The 22,908-nt window shown below is 37.0% G+C and overlaps 1 protein-coding gene across 1 annotated transcript in view; it reads right to left on the bottom strand.

Moving 5' to 3' along the window:
• ABI3BP (ABI family member 3 binding protein) overlaps nucleotides 1–22,908 on the bottom strand; it is a 137,158-nt gene that overhangs the window by 66,905 nt on the left and 47,345 nt on the right. The window contains exons 7-21 of the mRNA XM_036406819.1: nucleotides 21,833–21,884; nucleotides 21,394–21,456; nucleotides 20,275–20,370; nucleotides 19,884–19,961; nucleotides 14,782–14,862; nucleotides 13,400–13,474; nucleotides 10,786–10,851; nucleotides 10,216–10,290; nucleotides 8,978–9,046; nucleotides 7,487–7,561; nucleotides 6,132–6,191; nucleotides 5,695–5,760; nucleotides 4,035–4,109; nucleotides 1,993–2,058; nucleotides 1,404–1,478 (exon numbers count right to left, since the gene is read on the bottom strand). Of these exons, the coding sequence (XP_036262712.1) occupies nucleotides 1,404–1,478; nucleotides 1,993–2,058; nucleotides 4,035–4,109; nucleotides 5,695–5,760; nucleotides 6,132–6,191; nucleotides 7,487–7,561; nucleotides 8,978–9,046; nucleotides 10,216–10,290; nucleotides 10,786–10,851; nucleotides 13,400–13,474; nucleotides 14,782–14,862; nucleotides 19,884–19,961; nucleotides 20,275–20,370; nucleotides 21,394–21,456; nucleotides 21,833–21,884 (1,072 nt within the window). The remainder of the gene's footprint in view (nucleotides 1–1,403; nucleotides 1,479–1,992; nucleotides 2,059–4,034; nucleotides 4,110–5,694; nucleotides 5,761–6,131; nucleotides 6,192–7,486; nucleotides 7,562–8,977; nucleotides 9,047–10,215; nucleotides 10,291–10,785; nucleotides 10,852–13,399; nucleotides 13,475–14,781; nucleotides 14,863–19,883; nucleotides 19,962–20,274; nucleotides 20,371–21,393; nucleotides 21,457–21,832; nucleotides 21,885–22,908) is intronic.

Raw genomic sequence — 22,908 nt, 5'->3', positions numbered from 1 at the left:
TGTCACTGCAAGCACAAGCAAGATACTGGACGCTTCCAAGTCCTTTCTGTATTATGTGAATAAGGAGAAAGATGTGTCCCAATATGGTGACAAGCAGATCCAGTATCTGATGCTAGAGTGAACTCCAAAGAATCTTCTTCAACCCTTTCTGGAGTTTAAATTACACCAACACAAGGAAGAAATTCATACCAGTGGGTGAAAAAGATCAGTCTTTTTGCACCTTGAACCAAAAATGCTTTCTAGCTGCTGATCAAGAAGTGAAGATAAAAAATTGTCCTTTAACAGGCTGGCCATTTGGACTTCGAAGAAAATGTGTTCACAGCAGAAAAAAGGCAGCAAGTGGCAGTGTGTTGAAAATTAAACCTAACTACTTTTTGCTGCGAGAGGGTTTTGGTAACAACTTGAAACAGACTTTGGAGGAAATTGTCATTATTGAATGGAAATTAAATATTTCTTCTTGCAGGGACACTAAACAAAACAGAATTTTGAGCACTGATAAAATTGCATTTGTTCAGTGTCCCATTTTGTAAGGTATTGATAAATTAGATTATTTTATGAATTGAGAAAGTAGAAGAAGCCTAAAGGATAAATGCTGATAAGGAAGAACAGGAAAACTATATAGATTATTACATACTATTAGGTGTAATTCATTTAAATGTCAATAAAATACCATTAATCCACCAGTTCAATTTCACTGGGATCTGGTATAACAGGTTTCAAGGGTGTTTGGAAGCATCAGATCTACCATGGAAGTGTCTGGTCAAGAGCAATTTGTTGCAAATGTTTTCTTTAATGACAGTGTTGTGCCTTTTATTTGCAAAGCTGTACTCAAGCAATATAGTAATACACTTGACATTGCACATTTTTGTTTCTATTAGCCTTGTGCCTATGCAGTCTCCCTTTCTTGCAGCCAAATGTCTAACTTAATCACTGTTTTAAATATATTCAAATTAAAGCATTTTAGAGTCTAATCTCCACTATTTTGAACTCTCTATGTTCATTGCTATTGTTCCTGCTATTTCTAAGGGCTTACTCAACAGTTCCAACTTAGAATGGTTTCATTCAGGGATTTATACAAAACTTATATTACCTTTCACTATACTCCTCTGCAGTATTGCAACTTAGAAAGAAAACTCTACTTTATGTAATAAGACATGCCCATTAACGCCAAACACAGCAATACAGACTTGTAAATATACCAGAAATATAAGCCAAAACCAGAAAAAAATATTTACTGTTTCACGCAAAATTCCCTAAATTAGTCTGGTATTTGAGAGAGCAACCTAATTACAACAGTTATCAAGCTATTTTGAGTAATATTAAACTTAACTAACAATATACAAATTTTTTGATTAAAATCTCTGGGGAAATTTCTATTTAAAATCACATTTTTCAAGTATTACCAGGTATAGCTGATGGTATTTCTTGGATGCCTGATGTTTCAGGTCTTGAAGAAATGTGCTGATTTTCATCAAAAGCTGAAAGAAAATCTGGAGTTAAAATTAGAACTGGCTTCAGATCCACAGTATTTGGCTATTAGCTCAAGACAACATTGATGTGAGATCAAGCAAGGTGACAGCAGCTGTAAAGATCAAATGAGAAATGAGGTGTTACATGAACACTGAAGCTGGTGTGAAATGAAGGATAGTCAATTCCAGTAGCTCATGTGAGGCAATCTTCTTCTCACTGGCCTCTTTTTTAAAGCACTTATTCTTTGAAAGAAAACTGCAGTTGCCAGAAGAAACCTAGAGGCAAAATAAGCTAGCAGAGGTCTATTTGTGGATTGCTGTTCAGTCACTGTGGGGAATTATTTTCCAGCTTAGACAGCACAGAAATGGCTGAGTTGAGCAGGGGTGTGGGTGGAGTGTGGGGAGAAAGCCCAGCATCAAGCAGTCTTTGGAGCAACGTGTCTGAATGAAGCTTGGCACTCTCCACAGCTGCTGGAAGGGATGGCAAGCAATGGAAAAGCTAATGGAATTATAAGCTATTTACCCATGACACTCCCTCTGGTTTCCATGGAGGGATGAGAAGTGATCTTCAGGCCTGATCCCTGGGTAGCTAAGATCAAATATGAAAATAATCTTGAAACAGTTAGTGAAATCAGCCTTTAGATAAGGTGATCTTCAGCCCTTAGCAGGTCCAAGGGACATATATTTATTTTATGATCTTGTGTGCACACTTCTAATTGATATTTGTGGTAGCCTACTACATTTTTGTCTCATGGGGTAATTTTTTTTTGGATACATAACATCTAATTTTAGGCATTAGCTACGAGGCCAACTGTCTGCATCTGATTTTAAAATTCCATCCAATAGCAACAGCTGACAGTAGACCCCTTCTCCTCTACACTTTAGTTTGGATGTGCCAGAAAAATCTTTTAACTAAGGAGTTGCAAATGCCCAGTATGATTTTGATACAGCATGCACACAATTTTCACACAGGTGGTATCAAAACATTTTCCCAAAAATTCATATTTTGGCCAAGAATCAGATTTTCCCTGCAACTGCCACAAAGCTACTTTGATAGAAGCAGGCTTTTTGAGACAGGCCATCCTTCGCCAGATAAAGGCTTAAAAATATTTTTAGGTTTTTCTGACAATATATTAATAAAAACACAAATTTAAAAAAACCTAAAACCCAAAACCCAACAACAACTACCAAACAAAACAAAACAAAACAACAAACAAACAAACAAAACACAAAAAACCCCAACAAACCCAGATTCTATCAGCCCCTTAGACAACCATTTCCATTAGAGAAATCATGCAGCCTAGAGCATGAAAGAAACATTTATATGAGTGGTATTATATGAAAAAATGAAGAGTGGGTACTCTTAATGTTAAGAACACTCATGATTTAATAACGTGTAAGGCCAAGTAATAAGTAATCTAAGTAGCCCAGTTCTTTAAATCAAGAGAGAAGGCTGTGGTAACTTGGTGAGAACAGTACTGAAGGCAACAGCAAAGTCATGCCTGATAAACTGCTAAAAGTTTTCTGCCTACTGAAAATAGAAATGACCTTGGATAGATAGAGTTCTCAGCTTCAAAAGAAAACAAAGGTCTTGTGTTCATGCAGAGGCAAGATAACTGTCAGCACCACCCACTGAGTATTAGTACAGCTGCATCATGTTTGTGTTCAGTGTGAATCCTACAATAGATGAAAGCTTTTCTAAATTTATCTGTGAAGGGAAGCTAAAAGAACACTGACCAAACTGTAGCCAATTAAGACCAGAGAAAACACAAATAATGTATGCATGTTGTAATTAGCTAATCTTCAGATGATGAACTACGTCAATGCTCATTTACTCAATTCCGTTTGATTGGTCCTCAGAAAGAGAGTGTGTTTGATACACTGATGTAATAAAATGTCACTTTTTAAATCATGCTAGCATGAACAGAACCAAGGATGAGAACCTCACAGCAAGCTTCTACTATTTTTTATGACTATATGCTGGGGAAATCTCATGCTTAAATACAAATGCATAAATTGTGCCTAAAAATCTATATTCTTCATGAATAAATGGAGGGAAATAATAAATTATTAGCAGAAGTAACTGCAGAAATAGCTTTTAGGACCAAAATTATGTACTGCAGCAGCCTTTTAAGTATCAGAGACTACTTCACAAAGTTGTGAACAGGAAACCAAAGACCAACCAATGAATCTCTTTAAATGTGTCTACTAGGTAAAGAAAAACTTTCCCACTACAAAGGATAACTGTTATGCTGATATCCCAAAATTCATCAAAGCCTGAGAGTTTCCTCTTAAGTGCTAAATTCTGCCCCACTGACCACATCAGAACCCTTCAGTAATACAATACTAGCCTGAAAGCGCCAGGTGGCATCAGGATCACTTACTTGAGGCTAGAACTACTAATTATACACTGGTGATTACTACAAATAACATGAAGCCATAATGAACAAATGAAAGATTACTGGAGATAACATTAAAAATAGAGGACATATAAGAGACATCAAAATTGTACCACTCAAATATCAAGAAAAATCAAGGACAGGGTATAAAATAAATGCCATTTACCAGTCTCTTGCTCTGACATTTTTCCAGATGTAGAAGTTTGGGGAGTAGAAGTAACATGAAGGAAGTCATGTGAGGCTGGAAAAAATGGTGGCTTATTATTTAAAAAATACATGAACCATCATACCATGGCATCATCTGCAACCATGGACTCAATGGTTTAGAGTACAAACAATAAAAAACAGAAAAAAGATATATTTTGCAAAATTAGCAGAATTTTAAAAATGAATATGTTAATATGCAAAGATGTGTAAACCCACAAAAAAATACAATGCAAAAAATTAAACAGAATGACACAAGGAATATGGAAAAAATTCCCATGTGGTTAGAAGGAATGCAAGACTGAATAAGTACAAGAACACTGGCCAAGAGGAGTCAAGGAGAAAGTGAATTTATGAGATGAAGATACTGGAAAAAATCCAATTTAAAATTTTGGCAAAAATAAGAGAATATAAAAAGTGATTCAGACAACATCACCAGGCAGGGAAACAGAAATTAATATCCTTAGCCCAGCCAAATTTATATGCCTTGTTATAATTACAAGTATCTGATTTCTCCACTGTAAAAACAAGAAACCTCAGAAAATTACCTCAAGTAATGCAAAGTAGGGAATGTAAATTCCCTGGAAAAGATCCTGAAGTGTGTGAAATATCTCAGTTGATATGAAAGCAAGACTACTCCAGACAAAAGTGCCAAGTCACTTTTTACTGTTCATTACATTTTTAACTCGCACTCAACTTCAGGTTTTAGGCACATGAGCCTGCTCATGTAATACTTTGTTTCCCCATGGGCCAAAAATACTGCAAGGACACAGGACTGGTCTTGCACACCTGCAGTGTGAAAGGAGCTGTTGCCACAAGCAACTCCCTCACTGTTGATAAGTGCCACAGGCAATGCCTGAACTAAATAGGGCTTGCATGTATGGCCCCATTTATATCTACACTGAAGGTTTATCACAATGGAGGCCCGAGAGAAGTAACAGGTTGGCTAAAAGCACATTATCTCTTGGGCATGGCTGCCTTGCATAGTTGTTAGATCTGCAAGAAAAAATATTATTTCCAGAGGTTGCCAGTGTCTTAAACCATGAAGAAACATACCAAGATTCACCAAAAGCTGAAATGAGGTATCAATTAAAAAATAATAAAAATAACACAAACTCAAAAGCAGCAGCAGGGCAGAGCATTCCCAGTTCCAGGTGATGGCAATGGAAGGGCATAGGCAGAAGAAAACCGGCGGCCTTGAACGTCAGTGGTGAGGAAACCAAGAGGTGCAGCCTTGCCCAAGGAATGCCTGGAGGGTGGCTGAGCTGCTATGGTGTGTTCTTGTGCATTGTGTTTGAATGCATCAGAGAAAGCAAGACCCACCACCCAAACACAAAGAAGCAGGGGAATGGAGCTGAGGGCCAGGTGCAGCCATGTGTTCTCTCTGCAGAATGTCACATGCGTCCTGCAGAAAATGCTCACGGGCCATGGAAAAAGCGTGGGATCAAACAAGAGAATTGCAGAACCACTGTAGCCAGTGCTTTGGCAAGCCAAGCTGCACCAAAGAGACTCCATCCTGTCCATGGCAGAAGACAAAGGATGCCAGGTGGTTTGGGGTGGGAGATGTGATGGGCAGTGAAAGAGATGGCGGACAATGGGGAAAGGAGGCTGTTGCTAGTTACCCATGACAGTTTGTTGAGTTGCCGGGGAGGGAGGAGTGGTGGACTTTGGCCTCGGTCTTCGAGCAGCTAAGATCAAACACAGAAACTGCCTTCAGCTCCTCTCACAGGCTGCTGTCACACAGGTCACATCAAGACAGAGCTACAAAGAAGGGGACGTGGCCTTGCTTGGGCCAGGCTACCATGTCACAGCTTCACTGCCCACAATGGTGGCACAATGCTGCCTTTCAACTGGCACTGGCAGCCAAGGCATGAGAGCAAACCTAGAAACAGTTCCCCAGAACATCTGTAGGTAGAATGAATTTTAGTATGGAGCCATAAAGGTCCAGCCACATCACTGACCCACTCTTTGGGCCAGCAGCACATCTGAACAGGCTCATCACTGCAGAGAAGAGCATGGCCAAAGGAAGCAGTGAAGGAGGGAATTGCTGGCTATTTACCCTTCCTTGTGGTTTCCCGTGGAGCAGATGAGGTCCATTCCAGGTCTGGTCTCTCGGTTGCTATGGTCAGACACAGAAATGATCTTGAGATGTGCACTCAGCCTTGCCCCAGCAGTACAAGCAGCACCAGCAGTACAACACCCTAAATGTCTGTATTTAGGGCCACACCTGCCCTTTCCTGACAGCACCCTGTGACTCAAACCCGCAATCAAGTGTCTTGCTGTGGTTGCAACCAACACAATACTCCCTGAGCCTCAGTGGCTAAATGGCTCTACATCACCAGAAAAATGCCAAAATATCCAATTCATCAAACCACTCCTTACATTTCCTCGACAGATTCTAACAGTTCTTGCAGAGGTAACATGGCAAGAATCACATCTATGTATTTAGAATTCAAGATCTGATTTCTCTTTCCCTACAATCAATGAACTCATTCTATGGGTCAGAAATTACTGTCCCTGGCACTAATAAAACACAGTGCAGAGAATTTATCTCTCTGTATTTAAATGCTTGCAAGCAGGTGAAAAAGAAATATTTTCCACAGAATTCTAGCACATCTTACTAGTTACACTTGTACAACTCAACATGTCTTTGTGCACTGAAGAACAAGTCTGTTTAATCATGTCATCCCCTCATACCCTGTTATCCTAATTTTGCACAGGGAGAATGCACAACCTAATACATAAACTAGTCTCAAATCTGGACTATGTGTACTCACTACTACTGTGCATATTTACCCATTGCTTTGGGCTTGGTTTCAGGTTTAAGGCAGGCAAGACTTGTGACAGTTTACAAACATGCCCTTGGATGCAGCTGGTGGCAATACGGAAATAGTGCTGAGTGATTCCTCTGGGATATGTTGATATTCCCAGTCTTTGGAAATGGAAATCCTTCTGTTCAGTTTTCTTGGACTTGAACCTTTCCTAGCAACACTCAATGACTCACTAACCAAAATGTCTGCACCTGCTTAAGAATTGTAGCTAAATCTTTTTTCTGCCAGTGGAGGAGCTTTTCCAATGTGCAAAAGGAGCAAATTTGACATGTTAACATTTATTTAATCATTCCTAACAATGATGGGGCCTCTACACATATATAAATATATCTATCTATACAAACAATCCTTCACAAGAAAATCCGGACGAGCTAATTGTTTACCAACATTAAAAAAAAATTCATCTTATCATTGCAATATTTCATTCCAAATGTCTCAAATGTTGCAGCAGATGCAACTAGTTTCTGCCTCTCCAGCTTTATAGAGAGCAAGTCAGAATAAACCCTTCATTTAGCAAAGCATTGCTGTGTCTTTTGAGAGGCTGCCTAGATGTGAGGAGAACTACAAAGACAGATATCGTTACCAGCTGAGATTGGTGGCATTTCTGGCATGCCAGATGTTGTGACTCTTGAAGAAAGAGGCTTCCTTTCACCTAAATCTGGAAAGATAATCCTGTGTTAAAAGGTTTAATCGCCTCAGAGCTACCTGAATAACTCAGGACTTGGCCAACAGGTGTGGTTTTGTTAAAATGGAAGCAGAGGGAAGATTGCTTGGAAGTCAGCTGGGCATTACTCTGTCGCATGGACTGTTGGGCTGGTGTGGAAGTCAGTGTGGGAACCATTTTATTAATACTAATGAGAATTCTTATTACCTAATAATCTTAGTAATAAAACACCTTTGGATCCAGAAAGTAGTTAGGGGGCTTGCCTTTTAATGGAACTATTACACAGAAATATGTGTAAGCTTTTTATTCCCTCTCAAAACTAAGTTTTCTCAGCACAGGAAAAAACTCCCAAAACTAAGAAAGGCAGGTTCACAGCTGGGAATCTTAACAATGAGAAAACCAAACACAACCAACTAAAGGGAACTCTCATCTTTGCCTCTGATCCTTCATCTACAAAGATGAATGATAAGTACAGATGAGAATCTAGTTAACAACACCAGTAAGTGTATGAATTACTATGATGGTGACAACTAAAGCAATAGAAAACTTCCAAAAATAGCAGCAAGGATAAAAAAAAAGAAAACAAAATTTTGAAACTATATTGAGGTCAACTTTTGAATTTTACTCCATGCCATTCTAATAGCTGAAGCTCTGTAGTAATTACAGGCATGGATATTTCCAAATCAGTAGTATCTCTAGCTGCTGTTAAAAAAACCCAAACAAAACAACCAAACCTGAGAAAGAATTTCATGTAAGTAAATTAATAAGGCGCATCTGGTGGAGAGAAACTTCACACTACTCTGCAAAGCATTTATTATTTTTTGTCTATTTATTTAAAAATTAACCTCCTTTTCCATTTCAAATATTATCACTAATTACTTAGCTGAAGATGTCAGCTTGGGCTTCCTCACCTACCTAAGGCTACAGGAAAAATATTCTATTCCCAAAGCTATAACTCAAAGTATAGCTTAGTTGGAAAGGTCTGGCCTTAGTTGTGTTGACTTATTTTAAGATAATGCATAGGAAAAAAAATCACAGTAAACTGTATGTGAAAAATTGACAGGATAAAAGAAAGAAAAATATCTTATCACTAAAAAGCATGGTATTTTACTTGACTGCAACAGCCTTAGGCCTTGCAAAATTTAAACCTAACCCTGACACACCTCTTTGATCAATACTGCATTATTCTACAAGCTACTTGCAGTCTTGCTTTAAACTTGTGCTCTGCCTGATCACAGGAATGAGGATGGTGGTACAGGAGTTGAAAAAATAAGATGTAGGGCAACACCCATGGCAAGCGATATGCAATGGCGGTCTGAAATCATCAATATGGAAGCAGCAAAGAACTTTTCATCACCAACCAATCAAAAGGGTATGAAAGGCTTCTGAAAGAATGTTATTAAAATTTACCAGTGCCTGATATTTCTGAAGATGTAAAAGTCTGGGGAGTAGAAATAACATGAAGAAAGTCATGTGAAGCTGGAAAATAAAAGCAAAAATAATGCTGTATTGTTTTGAAGTGATAAGAAACCTTCTGCAACATCATATTCCTTTAGAAGCTGAAAAAACTTCTGGGTAATACTTAACATATTATGTTCCACAGAAAGGCAGAGTCTGAAATGTACAATAACTGATTAAGTGTGACTTAAAAATTATTTTCAAAAACACGCATTAATGCATAATGCATTTTCTAACCAAATTTTTATCTGACTCACATAAAAAGGTGAAATACAGAGTTAAAAAGTGAAAATACAAGGCTATTCAAAATAGGAGAACATATTATTAAAAAAAAGTAGCAAACTGTGATTGCATGGAATTTTTTTTTAGGATCAGGAAGGACAATATCCTGGTGCTAAAACTGGAGAAGGAAAAAAGATGACAAAACAGGAGCCTGACAAAATGAAACATAGAAACTGCCTTTTGTCAGACATGTGAACAGCTGACTATTGTAATCAATCTCCCCATCAGTAATGGATTTCCTTCAATGTTAATTTCTTCCAAAAACATATGCATCAGGCATTATACTATTGGCATGCTAATGAAATGAAATCTTTCCAACTGGCTCTCATCTTATTATTTTTTTTCCTTATTTTAGAAAACTGTCAGTTGCCCCAGGCAAATAACATCTATAAAATAATAGAAACACATACTAGAAATTTTGTAAGGACCAACTAGAAAGCATCTGAATCTTCAGTGATATGTTTTTATAGTGCCAGTTTAGAAATCTGGGCAGAACTATAGCTATGTTTATACAGAAAGGCTAAAAGAAGAGTGATAATTTCAAAATATGTTGGAATTTCTTTGGTTTTCATTAATCTCTTACAACTCAGAATCTTTCAACAAATCAGGATATTCTATTTATGAAACTCGGGTGTGGACAGTCTTATTTAAATCTGATATTTACAGTAAGTCCAATTTACTTTTAAAACTAATAATTACATGCTGTTGCCAAACATGGAAAACCCCCTGAAGTACTAGTTTAGTATTTCACATAGAATGTCATAAGGAGACCTAATACTTGATGCAGCGCTTTCATATCCACAGTTATTCTTAATTTATGTTAAACTGAACAAACTATTTCATGAGGGGCACTGTCTCCTCCAAAAATTCCCAACTGTCAAGAGGATTAACCTCATGAGAACCATTACCGGGTTGGGTTGGTTGCACTTCCATGGTACTGGATGGTTTGGATCCTGAAGAAACAGTCTGTTTTTCCTCAAGAGCTGAAAAAAGAATCTAAGCTTAAAATGCTGAGAGAGCTGTGACTTGATGGATTAGCATCAAACACTGAGCAAAGGCTGTGCATTTCCAGAAGATGCCAACGCTAAGCTGAGCAAGACGGCAGATGGCCTCAAGTGAGATGTGACACAACGGCTGCGACAAGGAGAGGGGATGGCCGGAAAATACGGGTTTCTAGCCTTGGAATGCAAGTGCTACATGCTTGAAAGAACTCTTACCAGCAAGGAATTCTCTCTTATTAAATTTTCTGGGTAAGAGCTGCAGCTATACACACAGAAATGAGATGACGACGAGATATGACAACACTGTGTTTGGGCAGTTTTTAAGCTGAAAACGGATACATTCTTCAGGTGGTTGGTTACACAGACACACGAATGGTGAATAAGCAGCTCTCTGTGAATGTTGGTAGCCAAGATTAAAATTTGCAGATCTATATGACACCAAGATGAAAAAACTTGTGGAACTAATCTGTTAATTACCCATTTCCATCTCTTTTTTTTCTGTAGAAGGTAGAGATATGGATGCCAAGTCTGGACTCTGAGTAGCTAAGAGAAAACATGAAACAAAATTTTATCATTCCAAGACAGACTCTTCTGGCAAGTGATACAAAATCTATCTAATTTCAACTGTAACTAACAAGGGTTTTTTTGTTTGAATGTCTCTTTGCTCCATTAATTTCTACCCTATTCATATTTAGCATACCCTACCTAATCAAGCTGAACCCTTATTTCTTAAGAGGATTTTACTTACAGCAAGGCAGCTACAACACAACATTTGATATTCACACCACTTGCAGGTCACTAGTCACTACAGCAACATGTATAACTATTTTTAAAGAAGTTGTAATGGTAAAAGGTAAGAGTAGTACAATGAAATCAGTGAAATAATAGTTGAAGTTAGTAACAACATCTACTAGCTGTTATCTGTGATGAGGATTATTACAAAGACCTTCTGGTTTCTTCACTTAGAAGTATGGATAACCTGAAGTGTGCTTTAATGAAAATGGAGCCAAGATGGAATTGGGCACTCTTACCCAAAAGCCATCTTGAACAACCTTCCACCATGTGCAGGTTTTGCACTGCTGTGCTGCTACTCATCCTACTTCACAGTATGAACTGATCAGTAAGTATTTTTCTTTCTGTTAAATCCCCCATTCAAATAATTAGGTGTAGTGTTCATTTCCAGTAGAGGAAATATGAATATCCATGCCAAAAAGTGAACAGCTTTTTTTTCACACATTTGATCTGCTTTCCCATTTACTTTCAATCTACCTTATCACATTAACAATTTGGATCCCGGGTTACTATCCTGATATAGTTGGCCTCAGCAGCTGGACTAGATGATCACTGCAGGTCCCTTTCAAATGAGACCATTCTATTCTATATGTCTAGAGAAAAAAACACTGCCAACAAAAGCCATACGATTCATAGCTTTTGGCAAAAGCTTCCATTGATCCATTTACACCCAGCAAGAACTATAAGAGATTTCCCAGATGCATCACAACACTGAATGCGTGTTCACAAAGCTATCTTTTCAGAAACATTTGAATCCAAAAATATACTGACCACACAGGAAGTCTACAAAACAAAGGAGAGATCTCCCTCTAGCACAATCCAGATGGAAAAATAAACAAAAAATTCTTCAGGGGAGCTAGGGCAGAATACAGGTCACACACAGTTGAATTTCATAAACTAAATTTTGCTTACTTTGCTGGTTTTATGACAGCAGGTGACCAAAGCATGCAGAGGTACAGTGCAGAGAAATTTCCTCTGTATAACCATGCCCCGACTCTCACAGAATATCTTTGACTTCAGCAGTGATTTCATGGAGAGCACAGATGCTCCCTTTGACCCAATGGCTGGGCCTAGCCTCTCATAATGAAATCCCACTTTTGCCGAGTGAAACGATTCAAAGGGAATGGAGGACATGAGAACAAAATCATAATAAATACTTGAATGAAACACTTATTTTTCCCTCAAATGCTATTCTTCCACATTTACCACTGAGACAAACATAGGATAAGATTATTCTTTTTTTTTATAGAAAGAAAAAATATTTTACATCCCTAATATTTTCAGTTTTCCAACTACATTTATATCAAATAGGTTTTTAAATCACTGTGTTTCTCTTTTTCCAGTGCTGCTTCTAATTGGATTTAACCAAATGTCTCTCCCCATTCCCTCAAACATATCTGGAAAAGAGCTGTCAAGAGAATCTAACCAATTAAGAACAGATTATGAAGATTATTTTCATGTTCTTGAGAATCTACTTCAAATATGCATTTCATAAGAGGCATTCCTGGAAATTATTTTAAAATTTTGCAGACTAGATTAAGAAAAAGTAGGCCATCCTAATAAGCCAGCACTATTCTATAATAACTTCTTGACTAATGCTTAATGTCATAGAAATGAATCTGATTCAAGGGCCCTCTAGGTAACCAGTGTAATAGCTGTTAATACTGAAAGCAGCAGCAAGCAATAGTTTTGCTAGGATGAGCTATTTTAACACAAACACAGAGAAAATACGGGCCTGTTATGAAATCAGAGGTCTTGAGCAAGGGAGACACAGGGTACAATATAGAGGAACAGAGGCATCAGATGGTGAGAGGTGGGACTAAGGCTGGCACTGGACACCCCCTGCCACAAACAGCTCAACAACATCAGTTATAAAAACTGCACACTTGGAACTTGACAAAAATTAGTTTAGATTAACAACAAGGACACAGAAATAATATCTACCATATACAAATGGTCCCCTATGCGGTGAGCTCACATCTGAGATGTCTCCCAGCAGAAGAAAGTAAGAGAGAAGGGAGGAAGAACAAAGCATCCACACAAACATCGTGTTCTTCCCAGCACAGGACTCCAGATGCTCATAACTTGCTGAAATATCCCCACTCATCACCAACACAAGCACCAAAGCACCGAGCTTAGAGTCCAGTTGTGCAACGAAGGGGTGTACAGAGCATCCCAAAAGGGGCACAATATAAGATTGTGTTACTGTTTTAATTACATTACTTCTCTTATGGGAGCAAGCTTTGTGAAGATAATTTTTTCAGTAAAGTTTACTCATATTTACAAAGAAAGTAATTACCAAGTTCTGTCAATGGACTTTTTGGAGCATCAGGGATTCTGTATCCAGAAGGAAGTAGCTGTATTTCGTTAGAAGCTACGATAAGAAAAATAACCAAAATGTCTCTTGATTAAGAATAATACAAGGCACAGCATGGATTTATATTTGGCTTCTGGACCACTCCTGAAAAAATGATAATTAATAAAAAAAAGAAAAAGTAGTTCCAATCTAGAGAAAAAAACCACAGAAATTGTCACTTTAAAAGGTATGTGGAATATGAAGGAAGCCCTTTTTTCCTTAATTGTTAGACAAAGATCTATCAAGCATGAGAATTTGACAATGAACATCTGCCAGTAACTTCAAGCACCTAGTTTAAAATTAATCAATGATCTATCTTGATTAGTTTTCATATTTTAATCTTTGAAACATAGCAAAACCAAGGAAAGTTGAGTATGGTTAAAAAAAGGTAATTAGAAATTAAAATGAAATTAGATTGACTGCTGGTTTCGCTTCAGTAAATTCTGGGAATCTGCTGTCAAATTTAAATGAAAAAAGAAAAAAGTGCAAGTAAGACATTGATGTAAATCCATAAGATTGTGTAAAATGCATTTATTGAGAAACATTAACAGTTCTCTTCATGGGAAGATCTGCATTTCAGTCCTGCAAGCATTCCTGGTCCTTTCCTTTATCATACATCCTCCTGAATGCAGACTAGCTGTGCTTTAGAAAAATCTAAGTGACGTTTTTAAAAAAATAGAATTAAATACAACCTGAAGTTTAGATTTGTCCTTGCAATTTTGCATGGCTCAGGGAAGAAAATACAAGCAATAAAATCAACATTAGGGAATTTAGAATTCTGAAAAACAGAACTAAATAAGTGTTACACCAAATCACAAAACTAACCATACAATATTGAGAGAAAAAAATTTTAAAAATCAGTAGAACTTCTCTTTCCTTTAAGGCAAATACAGTTATATCCCATCACATGCTATATAAAATTGTTCTTACTCTTTGCTGTTGGTGTTACCTAAAAGAATCTGTAATCAGAGGAAAATCAAGGAAGTAATTATTTAAAATCTATCACTGAGGTAAATTTTACAGATGGAAATTTTATGTTATGTCAAACATGCAGATCACATAGACAGAAAGTATTTATTTCAAAAATCAAATTGAATCACGCAGTGAAATCCGTGAAAACCACAGTTCAGTCAGAGCTAGGCACATCCTGCTTTACAATTCATTCCAGTATTAGTCACTGAAACCACAAAAGAAACCAGAATATTTTAATCAGGACTTCCTTGGGAGCCAACACAAAGAGGATGCAGCAAGTAGTAGAAAAATTCTGCAGAAGGTAAAAAAGTGTTTAATGCAGAAAGAATGTAAAAAGCAGAAAAATTAGTTACCCGGGATGTTTTGAGCTTGCACCAATTTGGGTTTAGGCGTCGATCTAAAAGCTTCAGGTCCGTGTGTTTTCCCAGCCTGAGCTAGAAGAAAGAACCTTAATGTAATTTAAAATCCCCCTGAACTTCTCTTCGTCTACTACCCAAAGGCTCATGCTTTTCTTATCACCATTTCACATCACATGATTAGAATGATTTCTACAGCAGCTCAACTCCACCATGATTAATATTTACTTTTGTTTTCACATGTGAAATCTATATGATGTTTTGGATTTATTTTGCTGCAGTTTTATATTAACAAAAGAAAACAGAAGTCATGAACAGCAAAGTTAAGGTCACACTGTACTTCTGTTACAGCCTCTTAAATTCATTACAATAGATTATAAACAAAATCCATTACATTACAAAGCAATTTGCACAAAATATTTACAAATATTTTCCCTGTTATTCAGAATGGTTTTTAATCCTTTTAATACAAAAAATTTTCAGGAACGTAAGAAATACTCACCTGTAATATCTCAGAATTATTACTAATCTCAGAAAATTACTAATTTTCTAGTAATTATAGAATTTGTTATAGAATAGGTTTTGATTTCCATTCATTCTTCTAATTGTACATTTTTAGAGTAATACACAGGCAGTTTATTAAACAGCAATTAAATGTACCTAAACTGAATTGCTGGCCATATTTTAATAAACCACTGCATAACTGTACTCTTCAAGCTGTTTCATATAATGATTGATGCCAATAGTAAGTCAGTCAAGGTCAATTCTTTCCTCTGCATCTTGCTGGAGATCCCAGAGGTGTTTAATCAGTCATGCAGTACCCAGAATTGGTCATCTAAGACTGTAAAATGACAATGGCTATGGAGCACAGAATGGTAAGTTCTCAGCCTTGAATGCCACAAGCACATTAATGCCCTCCACAGAGCAAATTGCACAGTATTTAGTGCATGTAGCTACTTGGAAGAGATCTTTAATATTGATGGTTGGCATTAATATAGCACTAAGTTTTAGTATTAATTTAATAAAAGATAGCTTTCTTTTTGAGACACATTAGAAGACATTTTGGTTTTTCCTGCATGCTCTCCAAGCTTTTTCCACAATCTATTTAACACACTTCAAGCAAGAGCTGATCATGGATGTTTATAAGCTTCTTACTTCATTTAGTGAAAAAAAAAGGCGCTGTTTCCCACATTCTAAATAGTGGGATTCAGATGTTATTACAGTTACACTATTTTCTAGTTTGGAGAATGTGTCACACAGTCTGGAGTCTTTACAGATGCTGCTTTGTTATGGCTCAATTCATCTTCTAAGTCAGTCACAGTGCTGTCTCTGCCATCAGTGCAAGGAGCAGTTCATTGTCCAGAGAAGGAAGAGAAATTTCTCTCTATGAAACTTCACTCTTAATACTGAAGCAACAACTAACTACCTGTACCTCAGGAGCAGTACAAAATCTAACATTTCTTGTTGGTGAGGTGCAATAATGAAAAGAAACTCAAACACAAGCAAATACAGAACTCATGATGTCAGAGGGTTTACACTCAAGTGAAATGTGTCTTTGCTGAGCAAGCTGAACAAGATAAAACATCCCTAGAATTAGAACAAAAGAAACCAAGCTCTCAGTTTTGCACAAAACATTGTAGAGATGACATGAAAATAAGACAGATATTTTTGTTAAAAAGAAGATACAGGAAGAAGAAAGTTTAGGCCATGAAAGCTAAATTAGAGAAAAGAGAAATGCCTCTGATTATTCCAGGGCAGCAGGTAAGCTAGGCCTATTGTAGTGGTTCAAGGCTGTCTGCAAAGTAAAGCATTAACACAGCCAAGTTATTTTATCATCACAGCCTGGAATACAGCAAGAATGCACCTAGGCAATGTTTCTTAAACTGTTTCCTCTGATTTCCCTTGATTCTCTTTTCATCTTCATGATGATGAAAGACATTATGATGAAAACATTAATCTCACTCCTGATATACCCTGTGAGCACAAGGGGAACTCTTCAGGGGGCAGAATGAGAACAGGAGGAACAGAACTTGGGAGACATGGCAACAAAGGAGTTATTTCAACTGAACATGAACCCTGGTTGATGGATTCACAGGTGGCACTTCTCATTTCAAGACTATTCCATATTTCACAAATCTAATTCACTAAATTTGTAGTATGACCTCCCACATAAATAACTAGCTCTCTTTTTTTGCTATTCTTTTATTTTTTTTTTTACAGAAAAACTTCATGTCTGGGACATGAAAGAACTCATATGTGCTCATATTTCTAAGGGCTGGTGAGCTCCAATTTCCCTGTAAAGTTATTAGAAAGACACATTTAGCAGAGAAAAAAAATTGTAGCAGTAGTTTGAGGTATATTAGACAACAATTCAAAGATTGAGGAAAACACAAGAGATTTGAGCTGTTATGTTAAGAATAAATTAGTCCTGAGTGGAAAATATTGTAACAAGCCTGGCAAAAACAAAGAATGAAAGAGCTTACTAACAAGTCTTTCCATGGAAATGCATGCCAAGGGAGGGGAGGATTGAAATTAAGAAAATGATGGGATTCCTGGTAGACAAATACATGAAAAAAAGTTACTAAACTGCGTCACATCACAGAACACACCCTCTGATGAAGAGCCAGTGGAATACAAGAGCAGCCCAGCTCACAGAGCCTTTCAGATGGACTGCTTGCTGAAATACTTGGAGCTCCCTTCCCTTCTAGTATGGCTGATGACACAACAGCTGCTACAGCACAGAGCTCCTGCTAAATCACTGTGCTCTTGCCAGTCTGCCACCACTCCTTAAAACTGCCACAGCAAATAATTATTATGCCTTACTCAAAGAATCCAGTATGATTTTTCAAATAGCAATGTCTGATTTAAATATAATGAAGTAGATCCTATTGCTAAACTCAATTAATTATGTCTATATACTACACTGTTTAAATGCAACCCTTGAAAAGGGTTTGAGGGTTGGTGCTCAGATCTCTCACCTAAGTTACTCATAAAAGAATACTTCAGCATTTTAGCCAGACAAGTTCTTTTTCCATGTTCCATGGCACGACTTGAAGAACATTTTTCTTTTAAAGGATTAATTTGCACTTCTCTGTTTCCTGGCTTCTTTTTTTTTTTTTTTCCTTTAACTGAAATAACCACAATGGAGTGTGACATACTCTAACATGAGGCACTGGTGCTGAGATCAACAAATAATATCTGAAAGGAATGGTCACCACAGGGAAAAAAGGCATGGAAGCAAAACCACAAAGGAAGCTTGAAATGGAAGATGAAAATTCCAAATATTTCCATAAGTAACTATTGGTGTGAGAGCAATAAGAATGTGTTTAGTTGTTACAAATTGTTACTAAATTGTTACAAGAAAAGAGAGTACTTGCCAATTATTACGAGAGTAATGAAAACTTGGACTTCATAAACATACAATTCTTTGCCATGTCAAGACACAGCATTCTTTATGGTTAGAAATTCTACATGTTGGTACATAAATATAATTACAGAGCACAAAGGAAAGGAAATGGAATGAACCAATGCTCTCCTCCCCAGCTGCCACATTTCACATTCCTTAGCTGACTGACCAATACATTCCATCAACAAGGAATGACACATTTTGATTAGAGGAATTCAAGCTTGAGGGCTGAGATTTGAGGACATGGATTCTGATGGAGAACCAACCAATATATTGGAGAACCAATATATAAAATGTATTCAGTTCTCACTTTCACAAAAAATGGCAAAGTTCTAGAAAACACACTTCCAGATTGCCAGTTCTTGAACAGCAGTTACTTAAACAAGGTAAATAATCTAGTAACATAGTAAAAAAATTTAATTCCAAAAGAGACATTGCACTGTAAGAGAAAACAAACCAATCAAACAACCTAAAAAGACTCCTTACAGCTTTCTGAAAAGATCCACACATTTTCAATGCGTCCTTTGATAGTAAATTCTTGTGAAGAGGCATTGCTTTTTCCCCTCTTAATATTTAGGATGAACAGTAAAGAGCCATCCCTATGAAGGTTTTGCAGACAGGAAGGAACGGTTTAAAGTAGAACTTGGAAAATACATTTATCTATTGAGTAGAAAATAAAGTTCTAGCATTTTCATAGAAGAAAAAAAGATGGATTAGTTAGTCTGAAAGATTGTTGTCAATGATTACATGACACTGCTGCATTTCTTTACACCTTTTCAATTCCCTATGTATTTTTTGAAGGGTTTTTTATTCTGCTTTGGTTTTTTTTTAAGACTAAGGTGCTATGATGAAGTTAAGCATAGCATTTTTTTATATACTTAATGAATAAAATAAACACAATCATATTTAAGGGTAGTATCTGTCTGACTAGAGTGATGTCAAAGAAACCACATACTACACTACTCCATCCAGCCAGGAAAGGCCTGACAGACAGAAGAGACTAATGCCAGCAAGATCCATAATATGTCTAAACCAAACCAAAGCAAACCTCTGGTTATTGTTTCCTCAAATTCCTTTTTAGTTTTAAAATCTTGCCACTGTTCAAGCATCCGTTCTTCCTTTCAGCAAAGCAGTTGGCAGAAGGCAGCTATTGTCTCCTGTGACAGCAGAACCAAGACTTTCAACACAGTTATAGGATTAGGGCCAGACTATAGAAAATGAAGATAGGCATATGCCTTCTTAAGCAATTCTGAAATGTGGGTCAATAAAGTGGATGATAAGTTGATCTTCATCATTCGACTCTGAGCAATTCAGCTCTTTCCAGTCCTTTCCACCCCTGCCTCCAGACTGAAAATGTTCAAACATATGACTATACTTCTCATACAAATTCATAAAGTAGTCTGTGTTACACAAAAAAACCCTCACTTTACCATTTTTCAAATTTCAAGGCATGCCGCAAAGTATGATTCTAATTCTAAGTAGTTTTAGAAACCTAATAATTATATCACCTGAAACTTTTGTCCAAAATTAGATTCGGATTTTTATCCACATTACCACTCCTTGCTAATTCAGCCACTATCCTCCTGTTTTCCAGCTCCTATTTTAACTGTAGAGCACAAAGATGGGTTTCATTTTAGTTTATGTATTTGGCAAAGATATTCCACAGAGTTTCTAAAAACAGAATTTTCATTACCTGGAAGGGACTGTGGGGAGATTTCTTGAACTTCTGGTGTTTTGGATTCAGCAGGCCATACTCCAGTTTCATTCTTAGCTAAAAGAACAGACATTAGAGAGTAATTACAAAGATGTATCTGCTCTCTTTTACCACAGATTTATTTCTGTCCCACTTTAGTTTGACTAAGTAAGCCAACGTGGACAGCTGAGTACCTTTAGGACCCAATGAATTTCCACTGCACAATCACTGCAAGCTATGTTAAAAACATGTGGTTTTGGTTTTGTTTTGTTCATTAAAAGATATTTTAAAAATAAAAACTTACAGCAAGGATTTAATGACTTATGAATCATTATTTTCACAGTGCAAAATGGTTTTCAGCATTTCTCATTTGTTTAGCATTTCTGCTTACCCAGTTTTTTCCTGGATGCTTGAGGTATGTCATCTATTGTCAGGAGAGGAGGAAGTTTCTGCTGACTTTCATTGAGACCTGGAACAATTAGGTGCACTACAGAGAAAGACGTATGCCATTAATTCCAGAAAACATGAAAGCACACAGTCTGCTCTCTCAGATGAGTAACTACTACTAAACCACTGGGAGCTCACTCTGAATATCTGGAAAATGAATTTGTTCTATCCCCATTTGGTGCTATTTGCCCTTTATGCCACTCCTTCTATCACCACCATCTCATGATTTATCAGAGGTGGAAAGCATTTGACACTGGAACACACAACTCTGGAATACTGCAGCATCACAGATACTGAGACAGATTCTGTCTGGTGGGCCAAGTGGGCTCAACACCAGACTGGGTTTTCATGTATGTGTTTGACTCACATCAATACGCTGAAACTCACACAAAGAAAGCTTCAGCCAAAGTTATGCAGTCATAGAAAATATATAAAGGGATAAACAATAAATCCAGGAATAAATTGGTCACAGGGTACATGGTGCAGTGAGCCTTTCATGCAAATTTCAGGCAGACCAGGAGTTCACCACCCTATACGACAGACTTTCCCCCAGTTTAATGTTCCAAGCCAATATTGCATATTCTTATAGGTGAAACAAGAACAAAAAGCATGAAACTGAATGGCTTGGAGGGAAACAGTAATGTCCTGAGATCTATCATCAATTTCTAATGGCAAGATTTCTGTAGTTTAATATGTCAGGTTTGTGACTGTAGATGTGATGTTACTGTGCTACCTTAAAAGCTCAGTAAGAACAATCCCTCATCTCAACAAGATCTTTGCCATAGAACTTCATTTGAAGTATGAAAGAACTCCTTCACTTAAACAGTCACAGTTTCTTCTTTTAAATACAATGACAATGAAATGATTCTACTTCAATTAAGTAACAACATTCTTGAACCATCTGTACCGCCATAAAATGTAACAAATATTGTCTGCATCAGCTGCAAAATACCCTTTGATATGCAAGGAAAAACAATTAAGATCACGGAAAATTAAAAGCATTTGCACAATTCTAAGTTTCAACCAGGGGTTAAGAGAAATAATAAAAATATCTTCTAGTCACCTAATATTGCTCCCGGGAGAGAAGAACTATCTGGTGCTTTTGACTGCGTCCGATTTTGAATAACTGTGGAGACAACACAGGGATATTAGAAGCTAATTAAAACAACAACAACAAAAAAACTGAAATAAGAAACAAAACCACACCTGAAACAAACCCCAGCATTCTAAAAACCTTTCCTCAATATTTGCAGATTAGGACACCCTCCTAATCCTTTCTGTATTTATATTCAGTTTAAGAGACTGCAAACTCTGTTTTCTCTACATCATGTCCTAATTGTGCATCTCCCTCCCCTGGCATATTAATTTTGCTGAAACTGAAATTCTGTGCTTATGTTATTATAGGGCCAGCTGCAGGACATCCCATTGCCCTGACACTCATTTTAGTCTCAAGTTACTCTTGCGGAGTAGAAGAATACATTTGAAACAATGCACAAACTTACTTTGTTTGATTATTGTGACAGGGACCAATTTCTTATTATCACTCAGTATAATCTGAAAAAAGAGAAAAAATGGATAAAAGTAGTGCCTTAGGAGAACTGCCATAATAGTAATTGAACTGAGTAATAAAAATAGAGGGTTCTAATCCAATACCATGCCTGTTCCAATTAAACACTGGATATGGCTCTGGCCCTGGTCCCTGATGGTTGTGCTTCAGTTCCCACAGGCTAATGTGGTAATACTGCATTTTGATCTCCTTCTATCAGCTTGAGATGTTTTGCTTAATAAAACCAGAGTATTCGACAGTTTAGGAAATCCCAATTCTTTTTTCTCTCAAGGATCTCTGGAGCACTCACTGGGGAGTAGTGCAAAATGCTGAAGAAAAGATGAAATTTAACTACAGCAAAACATGTGAAATATATGCAATTACAATTTGGTCACAGGACACAAATATATTCTCAGGAACACTATATTTAGAGCACAGACTATTCCAGAACCAGGTGCACATTTGTAAACCATTAGCACTCTTTGGTGCATAGCCTGATTTAAGTAGATTCGCTCACAAAAATTTTATTTAGTGGAATTGTTTCCAAAGCACAAGCGGCCAGCCACCCACATGATTCTTAAATTTTTATGCTAAATACTTCGACTCTTATGCTGTTCATATCTCTTTGACCCAGATTACATCTTGCCTAAATGTGAATGTGAAATTATATTGATACCGTTAAAAAAAAAAAAAAGGAATACCTGAATGGACCCCACAGCTATTAAAAGAAAACAGTTGATAACAAAGATAAGAATTATGAACAAATTCTGAAAGCTTAATAATACACTCAAGTGATGAGAGAAGGTAGACTGTAAAGCTAACGACATAAAAATGCTACATATATTAAAAGGGAATTGTTTTACTTATATTTGAGTTACAAGAAAGAAAATAACTCCTTCCATGCTAAATGCATTCCGCTGAAATCAGAACCAGAGAATGGTAATTTTGCGCTTTATGCCATCTGGCCTACTTGATGTGAAAGAACACTTGCACACTTGAGAAGTCAGCATTTGATGACAAAGTGCTAATCAT

This window comes from Molothrus ater, chromosome 2 (assembly GCF_012460135.2).
Source record: "Molothrus ater isolate BHLD 08-10-18 breed brown headed cowbird chromosome 2, BPBGC_Mater_1.1, whole genome shotgun sequence".
Lineage (NCBI taxonomy): Eukaryota > Metazoa > Chordata > Aves > Passeriformes > Icteridae > Molothrus > Molothrus ater.
This window is presented reverse-complemented; position numbering and strand designations above follow the sequence as displayed.